This window comes from Oncorhynchus keta, chromosome 21, assembly GCF_023373465.1.
Source record: "Oncorhynchus keta strain PuntledgeMale-10-30-2019 chromosome 21, Oket_V2, whole genome shotgun sequence".
Lineage (NCBI taxonomy): Eukaryota > Metazoa > Chordata > Actinopteri > Salmoniformes > Salmonidae > Oncorhynchus > Oncorhynchus keta.
Window position 1 is genome coordinate 47,064,694 of NC_068441.1, and position 22,965 is coordinate 47,087,658.

At 43.8% G+C, this 22,965-nt stretch overlaps 1 protein-coding gene across 2 annotated transcripts in view; it reads right to left on the minus strand.

Moving 5' to 3' along the window:
* Nucleotides 1–22,965, minus strand: part of LOC118399725 (collagen alpha-1(II) chain) — an 83,059-nt gene that overhangs the window by 43,674 nt on the left and 16,420 nt on the right. For both annotated transcript variants that reach the window (XM_052474055.1, XM_052474053.1), the window contains 14 exons: nt 21,081–21,182; nt 19,157–19,234; nt 15,733–15,777; nt 14,398–14,451; nt 11,181–11,234; nt 7,946–7,999; nt 6,877–6,930; nt 6,627–6,680; nt 6,386–6,430; nt 6,126–6,179; nt 4,324–4,368; nt 4,024–4,077; nt 837–935; nt 258–302 (listed from right to left, as the gene is read on the minus strand). In XM_052474055.1, the coding sequence (XP_052330015.1) occupies nt 258–302; nt 837–935; nt 4,024–4,077; nt 4,324–4,368; nt 6,126–6,179; nt 6,386–6,430; nt 6,627–6,680; nt 6,877–6,930; nt 7,946–7,999; nt 11,181–11,234; nt 14,398–14,451; nt 15,733–15,777; nt 19,157–19,234; nt 21,081–21,182 (837 nt within the window). The remainder of the gene's footprint in view (nt 1–257; nt 303–836; nt 936–4,023; nt 4,078–4,323; nt 4,369–6,125; nt 6,180–6,385; nt 6,431–6,626; nt 6,681–6,876; nt 6,931–7,945; nt 8,000–11,180; nt 11,235–14,397; nt 14,452–15,732; nt 15,778–19,156; nt 19,235–21,080; nt 21,183–22,965) is intronic.

Here is a 22,965-nt window from a genome sequence, read left to right on the forward strand (position 1 = left end):
CTAGAAGCACTGACAGATGCCACACATCTCTATTCAACTCTAATAAAAACGTACTTCAGGCATAACATTTTATTAGACTTAATTGGAGATGACCCTCAAACCCTGCCTATACTGTGGACATGGACTATCTTAAGTTACACTGATAGAAGTCTGTAGGCATAGTGTGAGAACAGAGTGTAGGACTATAAGATACAGAGACAGAGGACAGAGGAAGGGAGGGAGACAGGAGAAGAGGAGAGGTTGTCCAGGAGACTCACAGCTGATCCTTTAGCTCCACCAATACCATCAGTACCAGGGTTACCCTGTAGGGAAGAACAGACTAGTTAGAATGATCATTACATCATTGTATATAGCCATTGTTTTCATCTTACATCATAAGCCTATGACAAGAACACAGAGTGTTTCCTGTTCAAGTGACATTGTCAGGGAAAAATTCAGGTCCCTAGTCATATGACTTGGACCACTGACACAGAAGGGGCACTGTTTTTCTGGACACTGTCATACTGGGACACTGTCATACTGGGACACTGTCATATTGGGACACTGTCATACTGGGACACTGTTTTGTGGGGACACTGTTTTGTGGGAACACTGTCATACTGGGACACTGTTTTGTGGGGACACTGTCATACTGGGACACTGTCATACTGGGACACTGTTTTGTGGGGATACTGTCATACTGGGACACTGTCATACTGGGACACTGTCATACTGGGACACTGTTTTGTGGGGACACTGTCATACTGGGACACTGTTTTGTGGGGACACTGTTTTGTGGGGACACTGTCATACTGGGACACTGTTTTGTGGGGACACTGTTTTCTGGGGACTCTCACAGAAGCGCCGGCGGGTCCGGGGGATCCGGGGGTTCCTGACTCTCCACGTGGTCCCTGGGCACCCTCAGGTCCACGAGCACCGGTGGGGCCAGCTTCTCCCTGGAGAGAGACAATCAAACAATCAATCAATCAATCAAATGGTCTATAAAACATCAATAAATCAAACAATATATTCAATCGATCAATCAAGCAATCGATCAATAATCTATTGAAGTGTACTGTTATAAAATTATTATCTAAAAATACAGAAACTATGTGCAAAATAAACTAGGTGCAGATTTGGTTTAGATGGTTAAGCATTTATTGTAAAAAAAATCACCTCCATAAGAATTAAAGTGTTGAAACCTTGTAAAATAAAGTTACAAGTGTTTATTCTTAATTGAATTTAGTAAAAGCCCAAGTAGGTAAATATTAATATTAAGAATATATAAAGTCGAACAACATTTATTGGAAGACAAATTAAATTAAGAATCAAATATTGTCCGAATATTTAAATAAATTAAACATTTGAAACCCTACTTATGATTGAACACTTGAACTGTTTCTACGTTTCTAGGGGTTTCTAGAGGTTTCCAGAGGTTTCTAGAGGTTTCCAGAGGTTTCTAGAGTTTTCTAGAGGAAACACTGTCGTTTACACACTAGGTGGTTTTTGTAACATTAGCGGTTACCGGCGCGCACACACATGCAGGCAAGCACATTCTCTCTCACACACACACACACACACACACACACACACACACACACACACACACACACACACACACACACACACACACACACACACACACACACACACACACACACACACACACACACACACACACAGTTGCACAAAAGCCCCCAGATCATTTGCCATCTACAGGGCCTTCGGAAAGTATTCAACCCCCTTTACTTGTCCCACATTTTGTTTTATTACAAAGTGGGATTATATTGATTCAATTGTCTTTTTTTTGTCAACAATCTACACAAAGAACTCTGTCAACGTGGGGAAGAAATGCTATTTAAAAAAAAATAAAAAATAATAATTGGTAAAACAATAATATATCTCGATTAAATAAGTATTTAACCCCCTGCGTCAATACATGTTACAAACATCTTTGGCAACAACTACAGCTGTGAGTCTTTCTGGGTAAGTCTCTAAGAGCTTTGTACACCTGCATTGTACAATATTTGCCCATCATTTTTGTATTATTCAAGTTCTGTCAAGTTGGTTATTGATCATTATAGACAACCATTTTCAAGTCTTGCTATAGATTTTCAAGCAGATTTGAGTCAAAACTGTAAGTTGGCCACTCAGGAACATCAATGTCATATTGGTAAGCAACTCAGTGTATATTTGGAGTTGATTTTCCCCAAATATAATGCAAACTTAATGAAGACAAAAAGTTTATTTCTGTGCAACATTCTTTGCAGTATTACTTTAGTGCAGCTTTACTTTAGTGCAGTTTTACTTTAGTGCAGTATTACTTTAGTGCAGTATTACTTTAGTGCAGTTTTACTTTAGTGCAGTATTACTTTAGTGCAGTTTTACTTTAGTGCAGTATTACTTTAGTGCAGTTTTACTTTAGTGCAGTTTTACTTTAGTGCAGTATTACTTTAGTGCAGTATTACTTTAGTGCAGTATTACTTTAGTACAGTATTACTTTAGTGCAGTTTTACTTTAGTACAGTATTACTTTAGTACAGTATTACTTTAGTGCAGTATTACTTTAGTACAGTATTACTTTAGTGCAGTATTACTTTAGTGCAGTTTTACTTTAGTACAGTATTACTTTAGTGCAGTATTACTTTAGTACAGTATTACTTTAGTGCAGTATTACTTTAGTGCAGTATTACTTTAGTGCAGTATTACTTTAGTGCAGTATTACTTTAGTACAGTATTACTTTAATGCAGTATTACTTTAGTGCAGTATTACTTTAGTGCAGTATTACTTTAGTACAGTTTTACTTTAGTGCAGTATTACTTTAGTGCAGTATTACTTTAGTACAGTATTACTTTAGTGCAGTATTACTTTAGTACAGTATTACTTTAGTGCAGTATTACTTTAGTACAGTATTTCTTTAGTACAGTATTTCTTTAGTACAGTATTTCTTTAGTGCAGTATTACTTTAGTGCAGGGGTATTCAACTCTGACCCTGCGAGATCCGGAGCCTGCTGGTTTTCTGTTCTACCTGATCATTAATTGCACACACCTGGTGTCCCAGGTCTATAATCAGTTCCTGATTAGAGGAGAACAATTAAAAAATGCAGTGGAACTGGCTTCAAGGTCCAGAGTTGAGTTTGAGGGCTTTAGTGTGTTCTTGATCCATACTCAGGTATCTCCTATCACAGCCTGTGTCAACTGTGTAACCGTTTTAAAATGACTAATTCACCATTAGGGATATTCAGTGTCTGCTTTTTCTTAATTTTTTACCAATATACCAATCTGTGCCCTTCTTTGCGAGGCATTGGAAAACCTCTGGTCTTTGTGGTTGAACATGTTCTTGAAATTCACTACTCGACTGAGGGACCTTACAAATAAGTCTTTGTGTGGGGTACCCAGAACAGTGCTTCCTATAGCTGCATCTTTAAAAGATGTTCCATGACTGGGAGACTGAGAGGGACAACAGAGGAAAGTGAAACCAGCGGTCACACACACACACACACACACGCACGCACGCACGCACGCACACACACACACACACACACACACACACACACACACACACACACACACACACACACACACACACACACACACACACACACACACACACACACACACACACACACACACACAGTCTGGCCTGTCGGCTCACCGTTCAGAAGGAATCAGTCCTTAGCAAGTGGAGAGAAGGAAATAAAACAGCCCACCTCCAAAACCCCTCTCTCAGATGGAGGAAAATAGGTTTTAGTTTCAGAGCACTTTTCTAACGCTGCCTTCTCCGGTTTCACCTCTTTCACTCTTTCTTCAGCTTATGTTTAAAAAAATAAAGATATTTCTGAACTGAACTCCGCCATTTTCTCTCTAGTCCTTTTACACGAACAGTACACAATGTACAGTAGCATCTTAGTTTGTACCTATCCTTATACTCTAAAATAATGTATTTGTACAAAAGAGTCCTTCATTGACGTACCCCTGGGTTTATATGGCTAAGTTACAAAACTGGAACTTTCCAGACACAGAGATAAAAGGACAGTGACATACCTTAGAACCTGGAGAACCGGGGAAGCCTGGAGCACCAGATGGACCAACTGGGCCCTACAGAGAGAGAAAGAGAGAGGAGAGAGTGGAGGGGGGGGGGGGGGAGGTGGGGGCAGAGGAAAGAGGGCAAAGAAAGGAGGGGTGGAGGGAGGAGAGGGGAGTGAGTCAACAAACACTACTGCCACAGTGAGGGCATTCAGGTGTATTGCAGCAACACTGAGATTTCTGCTGAAACGTACAGTGTACTATACAGTATATAGTGAAATTAAATAATGAATAAAACTACATTGCAATAATACTTACAGGAGGACCAGCAGGGCCGGGCAGACCGTCATTACCACGAGCACCCTAGACAGGAGAAAGACAAGATACTGTCACCACACATTAGAGAACCAGCTCCATAACACATATTGTCAAGTACCGATCACTGGAATGACCCTATGGTATTCTTCAGAGACAGAAAGTTCTAGACAGGTTGTAGATAGAGTTCTGGACATGGTTCTAGTATGAGTTCTACACATGGTTCTAGTATGAGCTCTAGACATGGTTATAGTATGAGTTCTAGACATGGTTCTAGTATGAGTTCTAGCATGAGTTCTAGAAATGGTTCTAGAATGAGTTCTAGTATGAGTTTGAGTATGAGTTCTAGACATGGTTCTAGTATAAGTTCTAGAATAAGTTATAGTTTTAGTTCTAGACATGGAGTTCTAGTATGAGTTCTAGTATGAGTTCTAGACATGGGTCTAGTATGAGTTCTAGCATGAGCTCTAGACATAGTTCTAGTATGAGTTCTAGACATGGTTCTAGAATGGGTTCTAGTATGAGTTCCAGACATTGTTCTAGTATGAGTTCTAGACATGGTTCTAGTATGAGTTCTAGCATGAGTTCTAGACATGGTTATAGTATGAGTTCTAGACACGGTTCTAGTATGTGTTCTAGTATGAGTTCTAGACATGGTTCTAGTATGAGTTCTAGTGTGAGTTCTAGTATGAGTTTTAGTATGAGTTCCAAATATGGTTCTCGTATGAGTTCTAGACATGGTTCTAGAATGAGTTTTAGTATGAGTTCTAGTATGAGTTCTAGACATGGTTCTAGCATGAGTTCTAGACATGGTTCTAGTATGAGTTCTAGCATGAGTTGTAGACATGGTTCTAGAATGAGTTCTAGTGTGAGTTCTAGACATGGTTTAAGTATGAGTTCTAGTGTATGTTCTAGACATGGTTATAGTATGAGTTCTAGCATGAGTTCTCGACATGGTTCTAGTATGAGTTCTAGTATGAGTTCTAGTATTGGTTCTAGTATGAGTTCCAGACATGATTCTAAAATGAGTTCTCGACATGGTTCTAGTATGAGTTCTGGTGTGAGTTCATGTATAAGTCCTAGACATGGTTCTAGTATGAGTTCTAGTATGATTTCTAGACATGGTTATAGCGTGCGTTCTAGCATGAGTTCTAAACATGGTTCTAGTATAAGTTCTAGACATGGTTCTAGTATGAGTTCTAGTATGAGTTCTAGTATTGGTTCTAGTATGAGTTCCAGATATGATTCTAAAATGAGTTCTCGACATGGTTCTAGTATGAGTTCTGGCATGAGTTCTAGACATGGTTCTAGTATTAGTTATAGTGTGAGTTCTAGACATGGTTCAGATATGAGTTCTAGAATGAGTTCTAGTGTGAGTTCTAGAAATGGTTCTAGTATGAGTTCTAGTATGAGTTCTAGAAATGGTTCTAGTATGAGTTCTAGTATGAGTTCTAGTATGAGTTCTAGAAATGGTTCTAGTATGAGTTCTAGTATGAGTTCAGTATGAGTTCTAGAAATGGTTCTAGTATGAGTTCTAGAATGAGTTCTAGTATGAGTTCTAGTATGTGTTCAAGAAATGGTTCTAGTATGAGTTCTAGAATGAGTTCTGGTATGAGTTCTAGTATGTGTTCTAGAAATGGTTTTAGTATGAGTTCTAGTATGAGTTCTAGAAATGGTTCTAGTATGAGTTCTAGTATGAATTCTAGATATGGAGTTCAGGACAGGGAGTTCTAGCATGAGTTCTAGATATGGAGTTCAGGACAGGGCACTGTAATGTGTGTTCTAGGCCAGGGAAAGGTACTTACAGCAGCTCCAGAGGGACCGGGGCGACCTCTCTCACCAGGCAGACCACGTGGTCCCTTTAGAGAGGGAGAGAGAAAGAGCGGTGCAGAGGTTACAATCACAAACAGTCAACAGTATCACATGTAGATCTCATAGCCTATTTGCCATAGATATTCAATGTGTGGCAGATCTATTTCACAGTATTTCTACTCTACTACATCCACTACATATGATGTCACATTGTAATGTGTCTGACAGGTATCAGTTATCCATCTGTGCTCACCATGGGTCCGGGAGCGCCATTCTCACCGGGCGCACCAGACTCCCCCTAGAACAGAGAAGAGTCATTCAATTAGTAGGAGGAGACGGAGAGAAAAGGAGGAGGGGTTTGTGTTTTAGAGGTGGTCAGAATGGTAGGTAAACAGGCATCACAACATGACAGACAAAAAAGGCAATGATAGGATATCTGTGAGATTAGAATGACTTGAGAGAGATAGAGGATGCTGATGTTGAGTCCTTCCTACCTTAGAACCAGCAGCTCCACCCTCTCCCTTGAGTCCATCAAGACCTGGATAACCCTGGAAAGAAGAGATACAGACAGGACTGAGTACAGGACTGGGAACCAAGTCTTCACTGTCACATTGACTGGGCAATGCAGTTGCTCACAGCTGTATAACAACGACAAACATACACGTTCACTAAAAGCAAGTAAACAGGAAAGAACACATTTGAAGATGACATATTATATATTGTCACAACTATGACATCACTTACTCTATGCCCTTTGATTCCAGGCAGACCGGGAGTTCCTGGGAATCCACGAGCTCCCTGTTGTACAGAAGAGAAAACAAGAGACAGTGGAAGATAGAAAGAGGAGAGAAAGGAGAGAATGGAATGGTTATTCAGTTTTTCTCCAGATCTGCTTTCCTGCTCTGGTCTAGTCTGGTTTGGAGCCAGACATATGATGTTCAAGGGGCAGAAGGCCAGAGGGCCAGAGAGACAGATGACATGAAGGAGGATTTAGTAGAGACAGCTCTTCCTCTTCTGTCTGACTGAATCATCTTGGAGAGTCTTTCTAACCGGACTGTATCTTACTGAATCATCTTGGAGAGCCTTCTAACCGGACTGTATCTGACTGAATCATCTTCGAGAGTCTTCTAACCGGACTGGATCTTACTGAATCATCTTGGAGAGTCTTCTAACTGGACTGTATCTGACTGAATCATCTTAGAGAGTCTTCTAACCGGACTGTATCTGACTGAATCATCTTGGAGAGTCTTCTAACTGGACTGTATCTGACTGAATCATCTTGGAGAGTCTTCTAAACGGACTGTATCTGACTGAATCATCTTGGAGAGTCTTCTAAACGGACTGTATCTGACTGAATCATCTTGGAGAGCCTTCTAACCGGACTGTATCTGACTGAATCATCTTGGAGAGTCTTCTAACTGGACTGTATCTGACTGAATCATCTTAGAGAGTCTTCTAACCGGACTGTATCTGACTGAATCATCTTGGAGAGTCTTCTAAACGGACTGTATCTGACTGAATCGTCTTGGAGAGTCTTCTAACTGGACTGTATACTTCCCTTGTCTGCTTTAATGATCATCAAATAAAATAAAATGAAATTGTATTAGTCACATGCACCGAATACAACACCTTACAGTGAAATGCTTACTTACAAGCCCCTAACCAACAATGCAGTTTAAATAAAAATTGTTGTGTGTACAAATGTAATAACTAAGTCAGCATGAATAGGAAGTGAGATCAATTGAGTGTAGATAAATGAACAGATAAATGATCATATAAATGAAAAGAGAGTGAAGAGATAATGAAACCATACCTGAGGTCCAGAAGGTCCACGATCACCACCTTTGCCGGGTTTGCCAGCCTCACCCTATAGCAGAGAGAAAGAGACAGAGAGGAAGAGACAGAGAGGAAGAGACAGAGAGGAAGAGACAGAGAGGAAGAGACAGAGAGGAAGAGACAGAGAGAAAGAGACAGAGAGGAAGAGACAGAGAGAAAGAGACAGAGAGGAAAAGACAGAGAGACAGAGACAGAGAGACAGAGACAGAGACAGAGAGGAAGAGACAGAGAGAAAGAGACAGAGAGAAAGAGACAGAGAGGAAAAGACAGAGAGACAGAGACAGAGAGACAGAGACAGAGATGAAGAGACAAAGAGGAAGAGACAGATAGAAAGAGACAGAGAGGAAGAGACAGAGAGGAAGAGACAGAGAGGAAGAGACAGAGAGGAAGAGACAAACAGGAAGAGACAGAGAGGAAGAGACAGAGAGGAAGCGACAGAGAGAAAGAGACAGAGAGGAAGAGACAGAGAGAAAGAGACAGAGGAAGAGACAGAGATGAAGAGACAGAGAGGAAGAGACGGAGAGGAAGAGACAGGGAGAAAGATACAGAGAGGAAGTGACAGAGGAAGAGACAGAGATGAAGAGACAGAGAGGAAGAGACAGATAGAAAGAGACAGAGAGGAAGAAACAGAGAGAAAGAGACAGAGAGGAATAGACAGAGAGGAAGGGAGGGAGAGGAAGAGACAGAGAGACAGAGAGGAAGAGAGAAAGAGACAGAGAGGAAGGGAGGGAGAGGAAGAGACAGAGAGACAGAGAGGACGAAGCAGAGAGACAGAGAGACAGAGACAGAGAGGAAGAGACAGAGAGGAAGGGACAGAGAGGAAGAGACAGAGACAGAGACAGAGAGACAGAGACAGAGAGGAAGAGACAGAGAGGAAGAGACAGAGAGGAAGAGACAGAGAGACAGACACAGAGAGAAAGAGACCAAGAGAAAGAGACAGAGAGGAAGAGACAGAGAGGAAGAGACAGAGAGAAAGAGACAGAGTGGAAGAGACAGAGAGGAAGAGACAGAGAGGAAGGGAGGGAGAAGTGGGCTATTAGATCAGTTGGTTGTCTGTGATGTAAATAAAATAAAATCAAAAGGTTTTGATCATTCACAATTTATTTTTATGCTAATATTTTTTTACAAGCCACTCACTTGAAATGAACATTTCAGATTGAAATTCAATTAACAAACAGTGCCTCCTGATGGGCACTGATAAATGACTAGTGGGCCACTCAGCTGCCATGCAGTGGCTGAATGGTGGAACTGCAGTTTCAATATTTATTTTTCACTTGTTTCAATCAAATCCAATCAAATGGTATATGTCACATACACATGGTTAGCAGATGTTAATGGGAGTGTAGCGAAACGCTTGTGCCTCTAGTTCCAACAGTGCAGTAATATCTAACAAGTAATCTAACAATTCCCAACAACTACCTAATACACACAAATCTAAAGGGGTGAATGAGGATATATGGATGAGCGATGGTCAAGTGACATAGGCAAGGTGCAGTAGATGGTATAAAATACATTATACACATGTGCTAAGAGTAATGTAAGATATATAAACATGATTAAATCGTCTTTAATATGGCAGGATACAGACTACTGGGGACAGACCACTGGGGACAGACCACTGGGGACAGTTCTGATTATAATATTCATATTATGACCATTTATCATCATGATCATATGATAGAGTTTGTACATGTGGCTGTTAGAGGTGTGACAATATTGGTGTGGGAGTAGTGTGGACGGGCACAATATGGGCACTCGTGATTGGCTCACACATTAACTTTACATGAGGAGTGATTGGCCAGATGGACTGTAGACAAACCAATGGGGATAGGTGACTGTGACGGATCGATGATGGGGGCCAGGAGATTTTCCTTGACCCTGTGACATCATCACCAAGAAAAACTCCTGGCCCTAGTCACGAGGACATTTCTATGTGAGGGGTAATTATTTAGGACAGTGTATGAACCGTGAATGCTGTTCACTTCATAGTATTTGTGTATTATTATTTTATTGGTGTAAACGTACTGTCAACATTCTACCAGACACAGTCAGTGTGGATGGGTGGAGGGGAGATCAATGGAAACAGTGTAGATGGGTGGAGGGGAGATAAATGGAAACAGTGTAGATGGGTGGAGGGGAGATCAATGGAAACAGTGTAGATGGGTGGAGGGGAGATAAATGGAAACAGTGTGGAGGGTGGAGGGGAGATCAATGGAAACAGTGTAGATGGGTGGAGGGGAGATAAATGGAAACAGTGTGGAGGGTGGAGGGTGGAAACAGTGGGAGGGTGGATAAGATCAATGGAAACAGTGTAGATGGGTGGAGGGGAGATAAATGGAAACAGTGTGGAGGGTGGAGGGGAGATAAATGGAAACAGTGTAGATGGGTGGAGGGGAGATCAATGGAAACAGTGTGGATGGGTGGAGGGGAGATAAATGGAAACAGTGTGGAGGGTGGAGGGGAGATAAATGGAAACAGTGTAGATGGGTGGAGGGGAGATCAATGGAAACAGTATGGATGGGTGGAGGGGAGATCAATGGAAACAGTGTGGAGGGTGGAGGGGAGATCAATGGAAACAGTGTGGATGGGTGGAGGGGAGATCAATGGAAACAGTATGGATGGGTGGAGGGGAGATCAATGGAAGTGTGGAGGGTGGAGGGGAGATCAATGGAAACAGTGTGGATGGGTGGATGGGAGATCAATGGAAACAGTATGGATGGGTGGAGGGGAGATCAATGGAAGTGTGGAGGGTGGAGGGGAGATCAATGGAAACAGTGTGGATGGTTGCAGGGGAGATCAATGGAAACAGTATGGATGGGTGGAGGGGAGATCAATGGGTACAGTATGGATGGGTGGAGGGGAGATCAATGGAAACAGTATGGATGGGTGGAGGGGAGATCAATGGAAACAGTGTGGATGGTTGGAGGGGAGATCAATGGGTACAGTATGGATGAGTGGAGGGGAGATCAATGGAAACAGTGTGGATGGGTGGAGGGGAGATCAATGGGTACAGTATGGATGGGTGGAGGGGAGATCAATGGGTACAGTATGGATGGGTGGAGAAGATCTATGAAAACAGTGTGTATCATGTCATTTTGGCTCTGCTTTCTTTGACACTTGTGTTAGTCTCCTGCATCAGACACATCCTCAATAGCCTGCGGAGGTTACATTTCTGTGTGTGTGATAGTGAAAGTGGCAGTTGTTCTACTTACGTCATCTCCAGGTTTACCAGAGGGTCCAGGTGGACCACGGGGACCCAACGGGCCCTGTCAGGAGAGAACAGAGACAGTTAGTCAGATAGACAGACCATGAGGCCCTGTCAGGAGAGAAGAGAACAGAGAGACAGTTAGTCAGATAGACAGACCATGAGTCCCTGCCAGGAGAGAAGAGAACAGAGAGACCGTTAGGCAGATAGACAGACCATGAGGCCCTGTCAGGAGAGAAGAGAACAGAGAGACAGTTAGTCAGATAGACAGACCATGAGGCCCTGTCAGGAGAGAAGAGAACAGAGAGACAGTTAGGCAGATAGACAGACCATGAGGCCCTGTCAGGAGAGAAGAGAACAGAGAGACAGTTAGTCAGATAGACAGACCATGAGGCCCTGTCAGGAGAGAAGAGAACAGAGAGACAGTTAGTCAGATAGACAGACCATGAGGCCATGTCAGGAGAGAAGAGAACAGAGAGACAGTTAGTCAGATAGACAGACCATGAGGCCCTGCCAGGAGAGAAGAGAACAGAGAGACAGTTAGTCAGGTAGACAGACCATGAGGCCCTGTCAGGAGAGAAGAGAACAGAGAGACAGTTAGGCAGATAGACAGACCATGAGGCCCTGTCAGGAGAGAAGAGAACAGAGAGACAGTTAGTCAGATAGACAGACCATGAGGCCCTGCCAGGAGGACCTAAACCAATGGAGGGCAGCACTGTAGATGTCATACACGTAATACAGTGACAGGGTAGACGGAGTGTGTGTGTCTGTGTGTAAACGTGTGTGTGTGTGTGTGTGTGTGTGTGTGTGTGTGTGTGTGTGTGTGTGTGTGTGTGTGTGTGTGTGTGTGTGTGTGTGTGTGTGTGTGTGTGTGTGTGTGTGTGTGTGTGTGTGTGTCGTAAAGGCATTTCCCTCTCTAATTAACAAGCACCCCTGGCTGAGAACGTCCTCAATGACAGCCACTCTCAGGTAACTCTGGGTCTTCCTTTCATGTGGTCGGTCCAGTTTCATCATAGAGCTTGATGGTTTTTGCTACTGCACTTGAAGAAACGTTAAAGGTTCTGGAAATTTGTGTGTGTGTTTATGGGAACTGATGTGATTCATTCTGGCCTGCCAACAACAGACCCAGCAGGTCTGATTCTAATTGCAGGTGATGATGTATTAAACAGTGGACTCGAGGTGGGAGGTGAAAGGAGAAGGAGCCTCTGTCTGTCTGTCTGTCTGTCTGTCTGTCTGTCTGTCTGTCTGTCTGTCTGTCTGTCTGTCTGTCTGTCTGTCTGTCTGTCTGTCTGTCTGATCAGGTTTCTGAGTAACTGCTCTCAGCAGGAGGTGGTTGTGGCTCTTATAATGCCCTCACATCACCTAGGTGTGTGTATGTGTCTGTGTGTGTGTGTGTGTGTGTGTGTGTGTGTGTGTGTGTGTGTGTGTGTGTGTGTGTGTGTGTGTGTGTGTGTGTGTGTGTGTGTGTGTGTGTGTGTGTGTGTGTGTGTGTGTGTGTGTGTGTGTGTGTGTGTGTGTGTGTGTGTGTGTGTGTGTGTGTGTGTGTGTGTTCCGAAAGCGTAATTCGTCTGTCCCCATAGGAGAACCCTTTTCGGTTCCAGATTGAACTCTTTTGGGTTCCATGTAGAACCCTCTATGGAAAGGGTTTAACATGGAACCAAAAAGGGTTCTTCAATAGGTTATTCTATGGATTCGCCAGTTTCCATGAAACAGCTACCTGTGCTCGCTGCCGAGTTAGTGCAGTGTCCTTATCTAGCTAGCTATGTTGTGCTAGCTAGCATATATGCTAACGTTAACTAGCTAGCTAAACATTTGGCTATGGGCTGGCACTAGCAGTATGGGATTTTGGATAGTGGATTATCCCCAGTTAGATAATGCTTTGTGACATTATGTTAGCTAGCTATCCCCAGTTAGATAATGCTTTGTGACATTATGTTAGCTAGCTATCCCCAGTTAGATAATGCTTTGTGACATTATGTTAGCTAGCTATCCCCAGTTAGATTCAGTGTTTTCACTTAGTCGGTAGTTTCTCATTTCTTTCGAGTGGCGCAGTGGTCTAAGGCACTGCATCATAGTGCTAGAGGCATCACTACAGACCTGGGTTTGATCCCTGGCTGTATCACAGCGCACAATTTGCCCAGCGTCATCCGGGTTTAGCCGGTGTAGGCCGTCATTGTAAATAAGAATTTGTTCTTAACAAACTTGCCTAGGCAAATATAGATAAAAATAAATGATTGTATTCTCCCTGGTGCACTCATTCATTAGTATATCGTATAATCTAATCTGTTCAAAACAGTGGCAGCATGTGCAGCAGTGGTCATTTGGATTAGGACTTGCAAAAGTGAAATAGGTGTATTTACATTGTTGTTTAAATGCACAGGTTGATTTATATATCTTCTCAGAGAAACTAGCAGTTTGAAAACTTAGCATCATAATTCTGTCATGCTGCTTTGTTGACAACAACCACCTTGCGCCAGGGTATTCAGTCAATCAGCGGCCACATAGGATATAGTAACCTAGGCTACAGTAACTTAGGCTACTGTAACTTAGGCTACAGTAACCTAGGCTTCAGAGGGGAGGGGCAGGTAGCCTACATGCACACCCACTGGTAAAGATTTCCAGTTGGCAGGCGGAAGCTGGAATAATGCCGTGTTCATGTGCTAATCGGAACTCTGAAACGTTAGACTTGCTAACTGGTTGCAGTTATACACATGCCGCAGTTCAACCAGTTAGCAAGTCAAACATTTTTGAGTTTCCTAATTCCGAATGGCACGTGAATGTGGCATAAGTCTCAGAGTGAGGGCTCTGCATAGGCGCTTTGTTGTGATTTTTGTGGGACTGGAAGAAAATGCTTGGAACATAAAAGAACGTTCTCATGCTTTTAAAATTACATTTATATTCCGGAACAGTATAGATCACTTTTGTTTTTCGGTTCGGGTTCTATTTCTCAAATAATTTAGTTATTTTCCGGTTTTTGGTTCTGTTCCTTGAACTGGTTCCAACCCTAGGTTAGCCCTCAATATATCCTCATAGCTCACAGTTTCCGTGTGTGTGTGAGTGTGTGTGTGTGTGTGTGTGTGTGTGTGTGTGTGTGTGTGTGTGTGTGTGTGTGTGTGTGTGTGTGTGTGTGTGTGTGTGTGTGTGTGTGTGTGTGTGTGTGTGTGTGTGTGTGTGTGTGTGTGTGTGTGTGTGTGTGTGTGTGTGTGTGTATGAGGAAGACTTACAGCTGATCCGGGCTCTCCAGCCTCTCCGGGGTTGCCTTGGAAACCTTGTGGACCCTGGGATAGAAGAGAAGAGAATAGAGAGGGCAGATTAGAGACGTCTGTGAAGTGAACCTGATGACCTTAGATGGCTATTGGTCATTTAATAATATGTAATATTTCCTTTTATTTCTTAGCTGATATTACTGTAAGGACTACAGGAGATTTAAAATATACACTATTGTTTTTGATAAACCGTTAGTGGTTCCCCAAATCATGGGCTTCATGCTCAGTCATGTCCCCTGGCTGGCAATACCTTCCACTTGAGTGACTTTAGAGGAGAGGTAGGAGAGGAGCTGAGCTGATGGGCTTTGGGTGGAGGGCTTTGGAACATACATGGGTTCAAATAGGATTTGATCTCTTTCAAGTACTTTAGCTACGATTGCCTGGAGCAACAGGACTAACTGAATAGTCGCAAAACTGTAATCCCCATCTGGCTCTCCAGGCAGACTCAAGCAAATGTTAACAGTATTTGAAACACTTTGAATACAATTTGAACCGAGTTCTGGCTGTGCAGAGGGGAATGTCCCACCGAGCTCTATGAAAGGTATATTGTCAGGTGCTGCGCTGCATGTCTGCCTGTCTGTCTGCGGTAGGATAAACCCCTGCAGTGTGCAGCTGGGACATGAAGGTATTCAATGCCATCTTCCTCCTCTGGAAGGGAATGCAGCACAGGAACAAATACACCTACAGTGTGTGGAATAATGTCTACTCTGTGTTCTACACCTGCATTGCTTGCTGTTTGGGGTTTTAGGCTGGGTTTCTGTACAGCACTTTGACATCGGCTGATGTAAAAAGGGCTTTGTAAATGAATGTGATTGATTTGATTGATTGCTATGCAGTAACCATAACCATTCTGCTGTGTGCAGTAACCATAGTAACCATATCTAATGTCTACTCCGTGTTTACGTTTATGCTATAGACTGTTTCTGTTTCCCGTCATGTATTCATTCACTGCTTGATTCAGGACTTCATCTATACACATTCAGCATGAAGAGAACTAGACTACTGACTAATAATTCAACTCAATACAAAACTTTGTGAAGTTCTTTGAGGGGGCACTATGGGACAAACTACTGTACAGAACCACAGTCATATCATAATGTACTGTATATCTGTATATGATTATATATTTATATATGGCTCTGGGCTGAACTAAAGGTGGTTGTGAACATCTACATTAAGAGCATCTACAGTACCCAGTGTTATATAAGGTTATAACTTTCAGGGCTTGTAGCCGGGGGTGTGTGTAAGTGCGCATGTGTGTGTGTGTGTGTGTGTTTATTTGCAGGTACTTACAGGAGCTCCAGAGGGGCCAGGTGGCCCTCGAGGACCCATAGGGCCCTGGGGGAGAAAGAGAGACAGACGAGACGTTAGACAATAACAACATAATCACAACCTCAACCAAACATTAAAAAACATATTAGTTTCTCATTTTCATAATTAACTTTGTCATATTTCAGAATGGAGGGGGAAGAGATAGATGTGTGTTTTTCCACATGAACTTCTCCTCCTGCCTGCCTCCTGCCTGCTTCCTGTCTGCCTCCTGCCTGCTACCTGCCTCCTGTTTGCCTCCTGCCTGCCACCTGCCTGCCTTCTGCCTGCCTCCTGCCTGCTACCTGCCTCCTGCCTGCCTCCTGTCTCCCTCCTGCCTGTTACATGTCTCCCTTCTGCCTCCTGCCTGCTACCTGCCTCCTGTTTGCCTCCTGCCTACCACCTGCCTGCCTTCTGCCTGCCTCCTGCCTGCTACCTGCCTCCTGTCTGCTTCCTGTCTGCCTCCTGCCTGCTACCTGCCTCCTGCCTGCCTCCTGTCTCCCTCCTGCCTGTTACATGTCTCCCTTCTGCCTCCTGCCTGTCAGAACCATAAATCATTTTGGAATTCCACATTCAGACGCTTTCTCTCTCATTCTCTCTCTTTCTCTCATTCTCTCTCTCTCCCTCTCTCATTCTCTCTCTTTCTCTCTCCCTCTCTGTTTTCTCTCTCTCTGTATCTCTCTCTCTCTCTCTCTCTGTATCTCTCTCTCTCTCTCTCTCTCTCTCTCTCTCTCTCTCTCTCTCTCTCTCTCTCTCTCTCTCTCCTCTCTCTGTAGTTCAGAGGTCAGGGCCAGAAGTGTTGTACTCTGAATTGGAGTCTTGAACCCTACGTTAGCCACCTGGTTTCTTCATTAATAAGATCATAAATCTTCAAAGTAATCCTTGAGCTGCTCACTGATCTAACGTTAATCTCCTCTAACGTTAATCTCCTCCAGTTTATAAAGACTTGTCTTGTCAGTAGGTGTAATACTCTTGTCAGCTCAACGTCATCGTGCATCGTTACTCAGAGCTCAGAGAGACGTTTCACATTCTATACAGGTGATGAGCCAAATCTGTCACACAGAGTAAATCATTACATGACCAAAGACAAGACGATGAGAAAATGTACCTGATCTGCAGTTCAGTGAGAATGTCGAGGGCTTGCATCTGAAATCACACGCTATTCCCTACATAGTGTACTACTTATGACCAGAGATCTATGGGTACTGGGCTAAAGCAGTGCACTAAGTAGGCGAGAAGTAGTCCCACTATAAAGGGAATAGGGAGGCATTTCAGTCACAGCCTAGACATTCTCTCTAAGAAAAAATGAAGAAGTTAAAATAATAAACCATATGATTTCCACTCCTCCACTCATGAAAGGGCACATGGACAACAGTAAGACAACCTGTTATGCTCTCTACAACACAGTATTCATCGTGTTGGTGTTTAGACTGATTATAGTAGAGAAATGCAGGGCAGCAGCCAAAGCAAACGTCCCGAGGGACAGAGCAGTTACTGACAGAGGGGAGGGATACCAGATCAACAACAGATGGTAGAGGGGATGGTTATCAGATCAACAGTAGATGGTAGAGGGGAGGGATACCAGATCAACAACAGATGGTAGAGGGGATGGTTATCAGATCAACAGATAGATGGATCAGAGGGGATGGATACCAGATCAACAGTAGATGGTAGAGGGGATGGGATCAACAGTAGATGGATACCAGATCAACAGTAGATGGTAGAGGGATGGATACCAGATCAACAGTAGATGGTAGAGGGATGGATACCAGATCAACAGTAGATGGTAGAGGGGATGGATACCAGATCAACAGTAGTGGTAGAGGGGAGGGATACCAGATCAACAGTAGATGGTAGAGGGATGGATACCAGATCAACAGTAGATGGTAGAGGGGATGGATACCAGATCAACAGTAGATGGTAGAGGGGATGGATACCAGATCAACAGTAGATGGTAGAGGGATGGATACCAGATCAACAGTAGATGGTAGAGGGGATGGATACCAGATCAACAGTAGATGGATAGATCAACAGTAGGGATGGTAGAGGGGATGGATACCAGATCATCAACAGTAGATGGTAGAGGGGATGGATACCAGATCAACAGTAGATGGTAGAGGGATGGATACCAGATCAACAGTATATGGTAGAGGGGATGGATACCAGGGGATGGATACCAGATCAACAGTAGATGGTAGAGGGGATGGATACCAGATCAACAGTAGATGGTAGAGGGGATGGATACCAGATCAACAGTAGATGGTAGAGGGGATGGATACCAGATCAACAGTAGATGGTAGAGGGGATGGATACCAGATCAACAGTAGATGGTAGAGGGGATGGATACCAGATCAACAGTAGATGGTAGAGGGGATGGATACCAGATCAACAGTAGATGGTAGAGGGGAGGGATACCGGATCAACAGTAGATGGTAGAGGGGATGGATACCAGATCAACAACAGTAGGAAGGGAATGAAAGTCATCTTTTCAGCAGGGCGCAACGCGGACAAATCCACCGCCGTAACGGACTAGCGGCTTATCAATGGTGCTCTATGTCCATTCGTAGGCGGAGTGTGGGTGAATGTTTGGAGTCTGTGTGTGTGTGTTTGGGGACTGTATATGTGTGTGTGTTTGGGGACTGTATGTGTGTGTGTGTGTTTGGGTGGTGTGGCCCACTGCCTCTCAGTGAAGACACTGTGTTAGGGAACAGGTGGTGTAGGTAGAGACGTAGGGGGTTGACTCTCAGTGAAGAGTCAACCCCAACTCCCCTCTCCACAGGTCTCTAATTGGGTACAATCCACAGTGGTGACTGGGTCTCAGACTTCAGCTACACCAGCCAGCCAAAAGCTCGCTGTGGGAGCAGCCAGCCGAGCGCGGCTTGGTTGGTTTCCAAACCAAAATAGCTCCTAGTGAGTGTGCTCTTCTTTTCCCTCTGGCTGACAGACTGGAGGTGATGCCAGCTGGAGGTGATGCCAGCTGGATGTGATGCCAGCTGGATGTGATGCCAGCTGGATGTGATGCCAGCTGGAGGTGATGCCAGCTGGATGTGATGCCAGCTGCCAGCCAGCTCGTTGGAGTTTTCAGTAAACTCAACAAACATTTTTTATGAAGAGCAAGTCTGTTTGCCCCAAACCAAACCTTGGTACACTCCATAGGAGGGTGTCGGCCAAAACCAAACCCTGGTACACTCCATAGAGGGGTGTTGAGTCACTCTGATACCCATTCAAGCTCGTCTCACGTAGGCATTAGTCAGAGCAGACCAGACGTGACATTCTTGCATTTGTTTTGCATCTCACAGTAGAACGTATAGAAACCTGGGAAATGATACTACTCCCAAGCCGATAGGAGAAAACTGGTAATATGGCGCCAGGATTAAGGTGGTATGATGTTTCTCATAATCTCTCTCACCATTGGTCCTTGCATCACGCCCATCTGTGCTCCGCCAGCCTTCTCGTCAAATCCTCCAGCCATCTGAGCAGCAAAGTTCTGTTGGAAGACAAATGGCATCAATAAGACACTGTAATATGATCACAAAAATATTTGAACACTCTCATCATAACAGTCGGCATATATCTGTCATGGTAGTCTACTCTCAGACAGCACAGCATGACTAAACAGGATCAGTGTGTCTCTGTCTGTGTGACAACAGTAGATGGTAGAGGGGATGGATACCAGATCAACAGTATATGGTAGAGGGGATGGATACCAGATCAACAGTAGATGGTAGAGGGGATGGATACCAGATCAACAGTATATGGTAGAGGGGAGGGATACCAGATCAACAGTAGATGGTAGAGGGGAGGGATACCAGATCAACAGTAGATGGTAGAGGGGAGGGATACCAGATCAACAGTAGATGGTAGAGGGAGGGATACCAGATCAACAGTAGATGGTAGAGGGGATGGATACCAGATCAACAGTAGATGGTAGATGGATAGATCAACAGTAGATGGTAGAGGGGATGGATACCAGATCAACAGTAGATGGTATACCAGATCAACAGTAGATGGATGGATACCAGATCAACAGTATATGGTAGAGGGGATGGATACCAGATCAACAGTAGATGGTAGAGGGGATGGATACCAGATAAACAGTAGATGGATACCAGATCAACAGTAGATGGTAGAGGGGATGGATACCAGATCAACAGTAGATGGTAGAGGGATGGATACCAGATCAACAGTAGATGGTAGAGGGGATGGATGGTAGAGGGGATGGATACCAGATCAACAGTAGATGGTAGAGGGGATGGATACCAGATCAACAGTAGATGGTAGAGGGGAGGGATACCAGATCAACAGTAGATGGTAGAGGGGATGGATACCAGATCAACAGTAGATGGTAGAGGGGAGGGATACCAGATCAACAGTAGATGGTAGAGGGGAGGGATACCAGATCAACAGTAGATGGTAGAGGGGAGGGATACCAGATCAACAGTAGATGGTAGAGGGGATGGATACCAGATCAACAGTAGATGGTAGAGGGGATGGATACCAGACAGTAGATGGGGGATGGATACCAGATCAACAGTAGATGGTAGAGGGGATGGATACCAGATCAACAGTAGATGGTAGAGGGGGATGGTAGATGGTAGAGGGGAGGGATACCAGATCAACAGTAGATGGTAGAGGGAGGGATACAACAGATCAGATCAACAGTAGATGAAGGGGAGTGGATGTAGAGATGGAACTAGATCTTCATCTTTCTCCTTCACCAAATATCTCCTTGTGTTTTCTTCAAAGCCCAACAACCCCTTCTTCACCCCTTTCCTTTGTTTTCTTCCTCCCTTCTCCCCTTCCCTCCTTCCTCTCCTCCCCACTTCTCCCCTTCCTCTCCTCCCTTTCGCCCTCTCTTCACCCCTTCCCTCCTTCCTCTCCTCCTCTCTCCTCCCCTCCTTCCTCTCCTCCCCTTCCCTCCTTCCTCTCCTCCTCTCTCCTCCCCTCCTTCCTCTCCTCCCCTTCCCTTCTTCCTCTCCTCCCCTTCCCCAAATCTATCATGCTACCTCCTGTCTAGCCACCTCCCTCTTCCTCTCCCTCCTTCCTCCCTTCTTCTCTCACCAGGAATGAAAAGCATTCTACCGTGTCTCTCTCTATCCCACCATTCTACACCATACCTCCGTTTCTTTGCCTAGTTCTTCTGTGCAAAATATCTCACAATATTACCACCCTTTCACTATTTCACCCTTTCACTATTACACCCTTTCACTGTTACAACTTTTCACTATCACACCCTTTCACCGTTACACGTGCTTTCCCTTTTACACATCGATATATTTTGGGACTATAGCACCACAAACTGCTATTTCAGATTTTTCTGCAGAGATACTTACTCCTCCAAGGCCGGGAGGTCCATTAGGTCCTGAGGGTCCGGGGGGGCCGGGGTTACCAGGGGTACCAGGCTCGCCATCTCTGCCACGGGGCCCGGGACTGCCCTGAGACGGGAGACAGAGAGAGGAGTTAGATGAATAATAGCATGTCATCTCAATAGGGTATCTTCCTCGAAAGCTGAAAGCTTTTGTATTTCTTTCAAATTCTATCCCAAATGGACAATAAAAATACTGAACTTTGAACGCTATCACTTCAACATCAAATAAATCAATTTCTTTGGTAGTCACAGTAGAAATAAGTTGTTTCACAGAGGGAACTTTAAATATAATACAATCCCACAAAAATTGTAAGGAGAAAAAAAATGTGTGGTAATCCTAATACTTCAGATGAAAATGTCAAGTCAGGGACATGAAACTGCCCATCAGCAATGTGAGACAATAATAATATCCATTGACAGTTCTCTTAAAGAGGTACAGTAGATGCCATTTTGTTTTCAAAATGACTATTTCCAGATATGTAGGTGCTGCTATTCTGTACAGGGTAGTCCCATGCCATCAGCTAAAACTAAAATCACCAAAAGAGGCTAATTGTACTTTACTGAGAAAAAGTCAGAATAAAGTCCAGAAGAATCTGATCACTTAGGACACTGCAGTAATTATTTGGGCAACTTGTTTTCAAACTATCCCACTTGACAACTGAACACCAATTTGTATCGTTATTCATTCTTGGGAATGAGGCCTTTCTAGGGAGTTTTTCCTAGCCACCGTGCTTCTACACCTGCATTGCTTGCGGTTTGGGGTTTTAGGCTGGGTTTCTGTACAGCACTTTGAGATATCAGCTGATGTACGAAGGGCTATATAAATACATTTTAATTGAATTGAATTGAATTCAAAATAAATTAATAAAAAATGTAAAAAAGATTTTACATTCAAAAAAATGTTGAGGAAAAAAATCCAGAAATCCAGCATGTAAACAGCCTCTATTCCATGATGCAGCCTGCGGCATGTTTCTACCTGGGATACATGATTACAACCTGGCCAGGCAGATATTGTTACAGCAACCTAATACCAACTGTGTCCTTTCCAAACACTTCCTGATAACAACATGAAATTAAGGGTTGGCAAACTATTCCCTCAGTCAACGGATGATGTCAACCAGCCCTTTGCTGTGAGTCATTGATGTCTGACTTTGCGTGTTAGAGACAGTTCATGTCAAAGCGTGTGGTTGTTATGTCTATGTACTTAAAGTTGTATTAAAACTCAATAGTAGAATCTAAAGCGGTATGTTACTGGAGATGAGATTTTGCTCATTCAACAACCAGAGGAAAAAGTTGGCAGGTCAAAATGTTTGAAGCACACATGTCTGAGAAACCCAGCATACCACACTGCATGCTCTGACAAATGATCCTTCAAGGAATGTGTTCACAACACTGTGTGCGTTCATTCCTCTCTCATTTTGGTGCAAACACAACACTGTGTGCGTTCATTCCTCTCTCATTTTGGTGCAAACACAACACTGTGTGCGTTCATTCCTCTCTCATTTTGGTGCAAACACAACACTGTGTGCCTTCATTCCTCTCTCATTTTGGTGCAAACACAACACTGGGTGCGTTCATTCCTCTCATTTTGCTGCAAACACAACACTGTGTGCGTTCATTCCTCTCTCATTTTGGTGCAAACACAACACTGTGTGCGTTCATTCCTCTCTCATTTTGGTGCAAACACAACACTGTGTGCGTTCATTCCTCTCTCATTTTGGTGCAAACACAACACTGTGTGCGTTCATTCCTCTCTCATTTTGGTGCAAACACAACACTGTGTGCGTTCATTCCTCTCTCATTTTGGTGCAAACACAACACTGTGTGCGTTCATTCCTCTCTCATTTTGG